A 12,581-nucleotide genomic window follows, 5' to 3' on the forward strand; every position below is an offset into this window, starting at 1 on the left:
CTGACAATATCTCTGTTCAGTAACACAACCATGTGTTGACAAGCCGCTGACCTTTGGACGTTCAATGTATAAGGAGAAACGGGACAGAAAACTCGGATTCCACTTGGCAAGGCGCTCTCCACAAACCATGGTGGAGCTCACATCAGCTCTTCAGCCTGCCGCTATCCTTGACCTCAGAGGCCTTTAGAGAGGGAGGATCCAGACGACGCTCTCCAAGAAACTCTCACATATGCAATGGAAGCAGACATTGTTGTTGAAACGCACACTGAGGTAATATTTTCTCACCTATAGCGTACGGTAGCCGTCATGGTTTGAAGCTTTGGCTCCGACTCTGGCGCTCAGGTTTACGGTAGCTGTCGGTGATACTTCTGCCGCTGTTAAAAACAAGATGATAATCAAAGCAGATGTTTGCACCCAGAACACTGTTCCTGTATTGATTACTCTGACTCCTCCGGCCTGTATACTCATGTTTAATTTACGACAATTAAGAACCCCTGTGTTTAAGCGGCAATGTTATGCCTCTTTGACCTGGGGCTTCAGGTAAACATTTCCTTTCCCTCTGCTCTAGCGTTAATCCCTTGTCTGGCTGGCTTGGCACCTTGTTATGGTGCCAGCTCACAGGGCATTTCCCTTATCCCCATCTTGGTTTTGCATCCTTGGCATTACCCATTTCTCCCCGGCTGAGTGTCTTTATGTGTTTTTTTACTTTGGATGTGATAAGACAATTACATTTGGATTTCCTTTACAGAAGTTAACACTTACAAGTAGTAATGGGAAACATTTGCTTTTCTTTTTATGAATTGTAGCTTCTTAGTTTAGTTATGCGCTTGCACAGGTTGGTATCGGATAGTAACAGATTGATGCGCTTATTGTGAGGGTATTTAAAGGTCGGTCTTTTTTAACCTAGACGTAACATTTTGATGATCGGAAGTCAGCCCAAGGGAATGGCATCAAAGTCGAGTTTTCTTTTCACAGGCCATCACATTACCGAGAATCATATTCACTAGGATAGGATGTCTTTATTGTCTTTATGTCAAAAGCATCTGCTTTGTGGTGTCTCACTCTTCTTAGGGTCTGCATGGTTTGTCCCATGAATGTAAACCAATAGAAGAGATCACCAATGGTCACTCCAATCATAAGCCTGTGAGTACAGCTTCCCATAATAATTAGATCTCTAAACCATTAGACTACATTAGACTCAAGTCCAGCCAATGTATTATCTATTAAGCGTTTGCATTTGTTTGACCTTTTCAATTTTCGCTCAGATCATAAATGGGCTGCTGATCAGTCATAATATTAAGGACCATACCAATGGTAGTGCTTCGCTTCGATCCTTGCCAGTGAGTCACTTTTATCTCCCTCCATTTCCTTTTCACCCTCCGCGATTCCGCCACTTTACATTAAATGTAACCCTCTGTGTGGTAATCCCACAGATTTCAGCGCTAAAACAGAATGGTCTCCTTCAGAGCTTGGCAGCAGGAGGCGAGCAATTTAAGGAAGCAGGTAACACACACACACACACACACACACACACACACACACACACACACACGGTCGCAGACACACAAACAATCTATTTTCTCTCACACTCCCCTCACCCAGAGGAATATTTCAGTGTATCCTAGATACAGGGCAGTCCTAGCAGGTACAAACTCCCGTAGGACCGCTGGTTGCTGGCTTGAAGGAAGCCGAGGGCCCTCGTGCCACTTTATAAGATGTGGGTCTGTCGGATGAGAAGGGAACAGAGTTGAGGACTGAGGATGAACCGGGTGGGTGACGGCGGCGATTACATGTTCCCCTGGATGAGCCCCTGCTCCTCACCAGGGTGTGTTTTAGCTGGTGAGGTGCACTGTACGGGAGAGGTTACGAGTTTTGTGTCAGACAAACCATCTTTTTTAACATCTTGTATGTTCTTTTCCAGAGGAAGACTCCGAGCTGGAGAAGGCCAGAGAGGAGTGGGATGCCCTGGAGAGCGTCCAACCAGGTGGGATTCAGGTCTTTGGCGTTGCCTCGCTTGTTGACGTGAGGATGTGTAGAATACGAGTAGCAATGGGTATAACGTGGATCAGTTGCACTTTGCTCTGCGCCCGTCTGGCTCCGATTAATTGCAGCTGCTTCTCCTGCAGCCGCCACCGAGGAATCGAACCCGACCCCGCTCATCTCCTTTAATGAGGCCCTGCAGTACTTTCAGACCGCAGACCTCGGGGAGCTGCTGGTAAGGCCTGCTGCATGTGTCATGACAGTCATTACACACTGTCTACATGTGGATCGCTGTGCATTGAAATTCAAACGCAGGAAAAGTCGTTTGATACGTGCGACGTCCTCCGTTCGGAATTCTACTCTGGATAAAGGATCGAAGTACTTCATATAAAATGCTCTCAAGCATCAAAAGTAAAAAAAAAAAAAAAAAATATGACCTCATATTTCAGTGTATATATTTCATATTTCGGACCCTATAATCGCGTCTCGCTGTGCTGGGTTAACAGGTAACCCTTTTAGAACCGAGTTGCTTGGCTCTTATTAACAAGAGTTCACCGCCCGTTCCTCATTTTGAGAGAGTTACGTACGTCCGTACTGTATTGCTTTCCCCGCCCTGTAGAAGAACATCCAGCCCACCATTCGCAGGACGGGCCTGGCCGCCATCACACACTTCCTCTTCGGACCCCCGCGGCTGCACCGGGAGCTCCTGGAAGAGAGGGACCTGGTGTTTGCTATTGCACAATGTAAGTGAGAGAGAGAGAGTGTGTGTGTGTGTGTGTGTGTGTGTGTGTGTGTGTGTGTGTGTGTGTGTGTGTGTGTGTGTGTGTGTGTGTGTGTGTGTGTGTGTGTGTGTGTGTGTGTGTGTGTGTGTGTGTAATGTATGCTCCACACCTGAACAAATTCTGTGGCTGATGGTCCTTTTACTTTTCCTGTGTTTGCCCGTACGGTTGTTTTGTCTCCAGGTTCGCTAGACAACAGCCAGACGGTTCACATGCGCGTCCTCCAGACTATCTATAAGAGGCTGATCGGCAGCCGGCTGGACTGTCCTCGCTACGGAACGCACTGGGAGAACATCGGTTTTCAGGGTCAGACAATCACACAAATCCCCTCGCCACAAGTTCAATTTAGTGTGTGTATGTCGTGCTTATAAAACTGACTTGTCAATATGACAGAAATTGCGACTGCTTTTCCAAATGATATGCCCTTTCATTTTCAGGTATATAAGATTTTAGCTATAAAAAGTATGCTGGTTATGAAAAAGTTGAGTGAGTTAATCTAATAGGGCATGTGTATCTATCCAACAGATCTAATGTTGGACTAAATTGACTTTTAAGACTAATTGGGATCTGGTGGTAAAATACTATTGTCAATGCACAGAGTATTCATTTTCCAAACAATACCTCAGGCCATATACATAGAAACCTTATAGTCTTCCTTTATGACAAATATGGAAACCCTATGCATGTGTGTTGAGGTGCTCAATGCTTCCTCCAGGTACTGACCCAGCCACCGACCTGCGTGGCACAGGCTTCCTTGGGCTGATGCACACCCTGTATTTTGTGATGGACCCCGAGACTCTACCGTTGGCAAGAGACATCTACAAGCTATCACAGCATCCTACACAGGTAGCACGGGGTAACGTTTAGCCACTATACAGATAAATAGAACAGTGAACATACACAGCGGTAGTCAGGTGGATTTGGAACCTCGCTTATGTCGACATTTGGGAGTGTCGATGTTCCTTTCTCCACTCATCAATTCACCTCCGTTCACCTGTAATCGGCTTTTGGGTGTACATTCGCTTTTGGGAGGTTCTTCCTTTCAGTGGGTCCCAATGTACATTGTTTAGCTTGCGAGGTTAGAAAGTGACACAAAAGTCGATTTTGAAAGCATGACAATGATTCTCCACTGTTGGCACGACGGTTTCATTGATATTCTTGCTTTAGTTGGTGTCAAGATATGATATTTTTTTTCCTAAGATTACACTAATCGTTGTAATCAATGTTAGCCTGGGTTAAAGATCAGGCCCTCCATTGTAATTGGCTTGTGGTGGATGATACCCAAGCCATATCGTTCAAAAATTCATGTAATGTCATTGCCCAGACCCACAAATAGCCAGCCTCTTATCGTAAATGAACTGATGATGAATTGCTCTATGTCTGAATGTGTCTGTCTCTCTGCGTTTCTTATGTCTTCACGCACCCTCTACTGTTGTTTGTTCAGAACTTTCCATTTAGCGTGATGTCAATCAACATGACCAGAATTGCTCTGCAAGTACTCAGAGAGGAAGCAATGTCCAAGTGAGTCACACCTCGTCTCTACTCCTCCCCCTCCGTGCTCTGCAGTGTCTGTGTGATGTGTGGTAATCTCTCTCTCTCTCTCTCCTCTCTCCTCTTCTCTCTCTCTCTCTCTCTCTCTCTCTCTCTCTCTCTCTCTCTCTCTCTCTCTCTCTCTCTCTCTCTCTCTCTTCTCTCTCTCTCTCTCTTCTCTCTCTCTCTCTCTCTTCTCTCTCCTCTCTCTCTCTCTCTCTCCTCTCTCTCTCTCTCTCTCTTCGTCAGGGGAGTGTAACCGTCGGCAGGTGGTGGGGGGGTGCTGAACGAGTTCTACGTCGCCACGTATCTGCACCTGTTACCAGATGTGGAAGAGCCAGCAGAAGACCATCTCCGATCTGGCTTTGTACTTAAAGGTAAAAAAGGATTGGTTGGATGAATCATCTTCATTGTTTATCATGATTCAGTTGTGAGCGTGTCATCACGGAAGTAAAGATGTCATCATATGGTGACGCACAATTTTCCAGTCAAAAATGACTTGAAAAAGACTATATAACCCAAAATATTTTTGCGATATGTGGTCTGAAAATATGAGGTTTTTGGGCTAAAATCAACTTAACTCTCCCATACAGACCACCACAATTAATCACAATTGGATTCCTGTACAAGGAATTTAGAATATTGAATCCATCCATGTGGTGCAGCGTGGAGTCCATTCTTTCACGTTGCCCACCACCATTACATTCAGTATTTCTTCTCCTCCCCTTTCAGAGGTAGAGCTGTTTGCCAAAAAGAATCCCAAGCTGATGCAGCGTCGTCTGGAGGTCTTCCTCAAAGAGAGGCGGTCGGGGGGGGTCCCACGGGAGTGTCCCCGGACCCCCAGGCCCAGCAGGCCTCTCCCAGCCTGGGGGAGCGGGGGGCCCGAGCAGGGGTCGGGGCAGCAGGGGCAGTAAGGGGAAGCAGATGCACTTCACTGGAGTGTGTGATCTACCGCCGGACATGGAAGGAGAGGCCAGACTCATCTAAGCTAGACAGCATGCGTGTTGTGTGTGTGTGTGTGTGTGCGTGTGCGTATGCGTGTGCGTTGTGCGTGTGTGTGTGTGCGTGCGTGCGTGCGTGCGTGCGTGCGTGCGTGCGTGCGTGCGTGTGCGGTGTGCGTACATGTGCATGTACTCGGACGCCTGTTGTGTTGTTTATGAGTGTGTGTTAGTTTGTTTGAGTTGAGGACAAAGAGGACCCCACTAAGCCCTTGCCTAGGAGCTGCTATCAGGGCCTAGTCCAACCCTCGTACCGCCCCCACCAAAGCTGGGGTGCCGCACTTTGTTCAGTCCATGAAATTTGGGTGGTGGATCTCACAACTATGTGTTTTTGCTTTTTTCTGCTTTTTTTTTTTTGTTTTTTGTTTTTTGTTTTCTCAAACCGAAAACACTGACATTCACAAGAGCAGGCGCGGGCCAGGAATACAAGATGTCACAAAACCAGGAGAACATCAATGTTTGCACTTTCCGTTGGATTTAGTAGCTGCCAAATTCCTTTGGCGATAACCTGCCTAAAAGGCTGTAACGTGCATGTTTTTGTGTCTCTGGCATCAGAAGATAACACTCAATTAGAATTCACAAGTCCTGGCTCCGTAGTGCATGTGAAGTGTACTTGAACCCCACGTGCGTAAGACGGATACAGGGACACGTTCTCCGCTTCCCCTCGTCCCGCGTGCACGGAGCTACATGCAAGGTGGACTCCTGGTCCCGCCGGGCTTTGGAGCATTCAGAGTGACTACAGGCCGATCCATTGGGGTTTGATAGAATCGGTCCCGAGCGCCTACGTAATATGGGCAAAACTTTATACACGATTTATTTTATTTTTTATGATTACAAGAACGTTTCCTTTCCAAATGGTGGGCTATCATAACTAAGGTACAAAGTTATATTAAAGCACCCCAGAACTTATTAAGAATGATGGCTGAGTGATAGGTGAACTGGGTCCAGGTGGATGGATTCTCTAAGTTATTGACACTCCTTGACCTGGTTCGGTCAAAGTGGTGTAGAGTCTATGTTCTTGGCTTGGGTCCTGGCTAGAGTCAAAGTTCTGCTATGAGCTTTCTATACATTCCGTCATAGAGCATGTGATTGTAATTTCTTGACAAGTTAGAATTTTAATTTTGTGTGTGTGTGCGCGTGTGCGTGTGTGTGATAACATGAATGAGCTGATATCGATGAAGGGTGCCTCTCGTAGGAGACGTATGGTACAGTATGCAATCCCAGCTCTCACTCGATGATAATCAAAAACGATAGTGCTGTGTGACGATAATCGTTCCTAACTTCAGGGTTTGTGTGCATGAGCGAGTGAACGTGCGCCTCCGAACACCTTTTGTGTGTGTGTGTGTGTGTGTGTGTGTGTGTGTGTGTGTGTGTGTGTGTGTGTGTGTGTGTGTGTGTGTGTGTGTGTGTGTGTGTGTGTGTGTGTGTGTTAAAGTCGGTGTTATTCAACAGGAAATGACTACAGATGGGTTGTTTTTTTTTCTACAGTACTTGGCACACAATAAGCCAGCTTTACTACGTACTTGCTCCATTCAGCTACATTGAACACAAGTGGTAGATCAAGCTGCCGAGGGGAACGCAAGTCCAGTTAATAAATAAACAAACATACACAAACAAACGCATTCTCCCGTTTGCTTTGTTTTGCCATCCAAGCGCCGGGTTCTCATCCAATCTGTCGCCAGCGGCGTCGGTGGCGCAGGGTTTTTTGCTCAAACCGGAACCCGCTCCTGGCTTTGTGCTGATGTGAAACCAACACCCATGGTTGTAGTCTCAATCTGTAGCATGTTCAGGTAGCACTAGTACTGTAGCATCCTCTAGCCTCCACCTCCTCCTCTCGGTGAAGCTCGTCAGTGTCACGTTTCGATTTCAGTCCGTAGTGTCGGTGAGCACGCTAACCAAACCCGCTAGGGGATTCACTTCCTGACACCTACATCCGACCCCCTCCTTAGTAGAGTCACATCCATACAGCAAACATGGTGCCTAGAACCAGAAGAGCCACGTGGGCTGGAGCGCTGGTTGGTCCTCTATTTGTTTTTTCTTCTGTTTTTGTTTTGTTTTCTTTTTATTTTTCTTCCATTTGTTGTCATTGTGCCACAATAAAACCTTCTCCATTTAGATAAAGCGGTACTCTCTCTGACAGCGGTTACGAACCCACAAACCATTCGCAATACTAACATTCAAGCCTAACGGATGTATAGAAACTGAAATATATAGATATAGTCACGTATATAACAGCCACACTGTTTATTTATTGGCATGTCTATTCTCTTTTCACCCCTCCCCACTTTTTAAAAGTGAGCTGATGTAATTTTGCCAAGTGTTTGCAAGTATTTTGGTTGAACAGCAAAATTTGCACTCTTTGTAGAATGTTGATTGATACTGTATGTATGAGGTTTGCAAGGGGAGAAAACAGGCCGTCTTCAATAGCCATAAAGCTCATTATCGCCCACCATGTAAATCAGGCTTCCCCCCCGTCAAGTCCGAGTCCCCTCCTCACTCGAAAGTCCATCATGGATATAATCTTTGCATTTAGTTTTTATTGAATTTTTATCGGAAGGAGCAGTACAGTGTATGTGAATCAGGAAGTTTGTAAATAGAGAATAAATGATTGTATTTGAATGATTGTCAGTAGGGCATTATTCTAAGACACATTGCTTACCTCAAGACTTGAGACAAATCTCTCCTTTCTCTCTCTTGATGTTTGTACGAGGAGGCCTCCGCCCTCTGCCGTGTACTCTATTCGGACCGTACGTTTTTCTTTTTCTTTCCTTGTCCCGAGGCTTTCTCTGTCATACCAATTGGACATGCGACATAAATATATATTCAACACATGGAGCCCTAAATAATAGCATTACTAAAACGCAAGCTGGTCAATGTTATGTGTATACGACAAAGACATTTATCAACACTATATAGGCCCACACATGCTCAAGATCCACGTAGACTGCTGAAACAAAAGATCATTTTGAATTGGCTGGTGTTTGCCATGTTGATATAAGCTGGTTTTCTTGTGGCTTCAGTGATAGTACAGTATACTCTTGCTGTGATTTAGGTGTTTGATGTCAGGAAAACACTACACAACTACAATCCAGTCCTAACAGCCGCACTCACACACAAGAGTTCAAATACATGATTGTAAAAAAATATATAGACTACTGTATTGTTAGCAGTCACAATACTCTTCGATACGCTTCAACCTTATACACAGTATATACTCAGTACCCAAAGCTGGCCTGGTTATTTCCCATTATCCAAAAGGTTATGATATTTTCTCCAGTTTTAACAGATAACATTCTTATGCGTTGGCTATTGTTTGGAATCTCTTCAGTTGTGAATCCAGAACCAAGAGAAAAAAAACGGGTCCATGCAGGATGTTGGATGCTCTTTTCCAGAGGAGTGGTCCGAAGTTCTGCTTTCTACAGTAGCTCGGCAAATACAATCACTTCTCTCAATATCCTGCGCTTTATATGAAGGTGTTTTACTGTTGCTGTTGTCGTCTTGTCTCCCAGAGCATTTTATGACTGTACCTTGATTGTAGAAGCCCTATTTTGTAATGAGAGTTATTTCAGAATATTTGCTGTTATACATTAAATGTATTGTATGGACAAAGCTAAATAAATGCCATTTTAAAAGTAAATCCGTGCTCTTGTGTGTAAAATCATTACATCGCATTCCAATGTTGGCTTTATTTGCGTCATGACATTGTCCCACTGTGTGTATTCCCTGGTAGTGAGTGGTGAACTGGTACCTCTAGTACTTGGCCACTAGATGGTAGACTTTGACAGTTTCTCTTTACTGATCTCCAACACGATGCCATGTACAGCTGGCTTTCGCCATATTATTGCTGCCGCTGGAATACATTTTATGGACACAGGTACAGTCACTCTCCACCCAAACTGACCAAAAAAAAAACAAGCAGCCAGCTATTGCACGGCTCGACAGTTGGATAATCGAGTGGATGCTGCGATGACCTTGCTATTCTAACTCCTACAACCTGACACTCTGATCAAAAACAGTGGTCAGATCAACCAAGCAGCCACAAAGAAAAAAACCCCGGATCTTTTGGATCTTTTACAAATTCTGGGACTTGAATTCTTTGACGATAAAACACCACACACGTCCCAGAGCAGTCAAGTAAAAACATAGTGCATGACAGAGACCAGGAATGCTAAAACATTTTCTGTCATTTTTTCCCCCCTGCTTCATAGACAGAAACGCGGTTCGTCTTGACGCATTAATGCCTCAAAGGATCTTACACGGAGACTCCCACATCCTTATCCTTCATATCCCGTGTAATCCCGTTCGCGAAACAGCGGTAGCTGAGAGACGACTGTTGTTTTTTTATTATGGCGTCTTGCTGGATAAAATGATCCAGCTGCCGGACAGCTTTTGAGCTCAGGCCAAACGGTGTTGGAGCTCGACACGACCGCCGGAGCCCTTGCAGTTCTTCTACGTGCGGGACCAAGCATTCCGACGCCCAAAACCTCAATTCATTTGCTCGCAGATGTACTCTCTGGTGGAGGGTAGAATTGTAAAATGTAAAACAAAACAAAACAAAAAAAAAAGTGCGTGTGTGTGCGTGTGTGTGTGCGTGCGTGCGTTTTGGCAACTCGCAGCGTTGAGGAGACGAGAGGATTCCAAGGGAGTCTCGGTGCTGCGTGCCGAGACATCTGCGCTCAATCAGCTCCGCGGCTCCGGTCCGACAGTGTCAGATGACTGGACCTGCTGAATCAGAGCGCACGGAGGGGTGCAAGAGCCAACAGCGATACCTGAACCTGACGGATCCATCTCTTGAACCGGCCGGTGGGAAAGACGCCGAGCCGTCTTTCGGAACGCCGCCGTGGGGGAGGGAGGGGGGGGGCGGCTGCACGCGTGGGCAGGCGTCGACGCGAGCGTGTGTGTGGGGGGGGCCTCCGACGACGCAGCCGTCTTTTCACCCGCGGCGACGGCTTGGAAATTGGTCAAAAATGTTTTTGGTTTGTTTATTCCAGCATGCGTGTTTTAAGTGTCCTGCTGTGGTGTTCAGACCGAGTGGAATAAGAGTGAGTGAGTGGGAGGGGAAGGGAAGGGAAGGGAGGGGAAGGGAAGGGAAGGGAAGGGAAGGGGAGGCTGCCGAATCATTTTCTACCACTTGCACCTAGTGAGCCTTCTGGAATACAACACATTTCTCTCACTCCTGCACTCTCCTTCCCCTCCCCCCACCTTTGCTCTCTCTCTCTCTCTCTCTCTCTCTCTCTCTCTCTCTCTCTCTCTCCCTCTCCCTCTCCCTCCCTCCTCCTGATGTCATTGTTTCCTGCCCCGGTCGACGGCTGACGCTTGTCTTGGGTCACTGTTGCTCCCCGTTGAACTCTGCTCCTCCGTCCATAAAAAAAAAACGACGACGTGACCCCCCCCCCCCGCCCCGCCCGGCAGACGCCGAGTCAAACCAAGTGAGGTCCCCATCAGATACCCGCCGGTGGCGTCGGACTCGCGAAGACTGCGTCCGAGGAGAGTGTTTCTTTCGCTGACCCCGGCGGTTGAGGGTCGTTGGCATGCGGAGGTGAATTAAAGCCACTTGGGGAAAGGGCCGACCGGATGTGCGAATGGAGAGAACAAGAAGGAGAGAGAGAGAGAATCGAGCCAGCTGGAGGGAAAATCCCTCCCGAACAATATGATAAAACTGTCACGTTCACAAGATGATACACACAAGTTTTGCATATGTTTTGTTTTTACGTATACATAACGAGCAATACCACAACATTTTTTTTTTCCATATGGAAAGTATATTTGTAGTATATAAACTGTTAAAAGTATATTTCTACCCATTTGCACCACCCATTGAGTATGCGTGAAGTCTTTTTAGTCTTTTTTGGGGGTACTTTTTTATCAACTTTGATGTAGTCATTTAAAGTACAGCTTTAGTATACTTGCCGTCATTATGGAGTAAATGAAGTGTAAGTACACAAAATCATATTTAAACATGAACCTAACTTAAGCTGTGCTTTTGTATACTTGTTAAAAGTAACCAAAAATACATGAGCATTTAGTTTTTAACATATTTGAGTCATTTGGGCCCAAGTGTTGTTTTGTGAATACATTAAAAAGTATTTTTTTTAAAGTATACTAAATATACCAAGTGTACTTTCAGATTATACACTTCAGTATATATGGTATAAGTATACATATCATTATTTATATTATTATATTATTATTTTTTGCATCCACATGCATTGATAATCCAGTGTGTGTAGAAAGCACAGGATCAAGTGCTGGGTTGCCGGGTGACATGCCTGATGTTTTTCCAGGATCCATCCCTGCAAGGACACAAACTCAGGCGACCCAGGAATTGTTTTCCATGACTTTTCTCCGGTGTAGCGCCGTCGGCTTCTGACCGGTGACATTATCCAGATGACAGTGACGTTGGACGCGCCGCTGCACTCCTCTTTGACATCACGCCGGATCATTAGCACAGGCCTCTCTCTGTGTTGGTTCTCTGAAATGCTTTCGGGAGGAGGAGGAGGAGGAGGAGGAGGAGGGGGAGGAAAAAAAAAAAAAAAAAAAAAAGGGAACGAATATTCCAGTTAACTCCCCCGTTGTTTGGACAGCCTTGCCAGAGAACACGGCCTTCCTTTCTTCCTTTCTTCCTTTCTTTCTTTCTTTCTTTCTTTTCTGTTTCTACTCAAACTTTCTGCAGCGTACTTTGCAGCGATCCTCATATTTGGACCCAAAATCCACAGTAGTCTAAGAAACTGAGTCCATTTATTTTTCAGTTCTCAAAGCTACGGCAGTGTGTGGTGAGTTACCTGCGCGGGTGTCATTACCTGCGTCTCTTTCGCTGTGTTAAATGTACCCGTCTGCGGCCACAAACACAATCTGGACAACACAGTTAGGCAGGGTTCGTTGGGGATAGGTGAGGGAAATCCCTGCGTTCCCATGGGAAAACACCCCTGGGCTTGTTGGAAGAGTCTTCCCGTCAAGGTCTATGGCCTCCGCGGGCTTTGGAAAGACGACACCATTTGAGTTGGAGCGGAGTCCTGCTTTGAAAAAAGGCGAGAGCGGAGTCGAGCGCAGACGTGAACAACTTGCGGTGAAATGCCGTCAAATTATTTTTACATTTCCAGTGACGATCGACTCATTTGGTTTACATTTTAGTGTTAGAAACGGAGAATTCGTGTTTATGTCGGGGGGGGGGGAATAAAACACCTACATTTTACAGTTCACAAACAACACGTGATTCAACCCACCTATTTTCTGACTACAGAGATAAAGTAGAGGAGTGTATTCCCCCTGCCGTGCGTGAGAGTCAGAGGGGGAG

General features: G+C 45.9%; 1 protein-coding gene across 1 annotated transcript; it reads left to right on the plus strand.

Annotated features, from left to right (window-relative positions):
• Positions 1-234: 234 nt before the first annotated feature.
• elmod3 (ELMO/CED-12 domain containing 3) lies at positions 235-5,276 on the plus strand (the record flags this gene model as incomplete). Its single annotated transcript, XM_080004375.1, is given in 18 exon segments — positions 235-270; positions 1,072-1,143; positions 1,266-1,340; positions 1,434-1,503; positions 1,922-1,984; positions 2,127-2,215; positions 2,600-2,723; positions 2,943-3,065; positions 3,475-3,605; positions 4,204-4,278; position 4,280; positions 4,539-4,562; positions 4,565-4,608; positions 4,610-4,646; positions 4,649-4,666; positions 5,022-5,099; positions 5,102-5,152; positions 5,155-5,276. Coding segments are annotated over 18 exon segments (1,233 nt in total).
• Positions 5,277-12,581: the final 7,305 nt, after the last annotated feature.

This window comes from Zeus faber (genome assembly GCF_960531495.2).
Source record: "Zeus faber genome assembly, chromosome: 7".
In the NCBI taxonomy this organism is placed as follows: domain Eukaryota; kingdom Metazoa; phylum Chordata; class Actinopteri; order Zeiformes; family Zeidae; genus Zeus; species Zeus faber.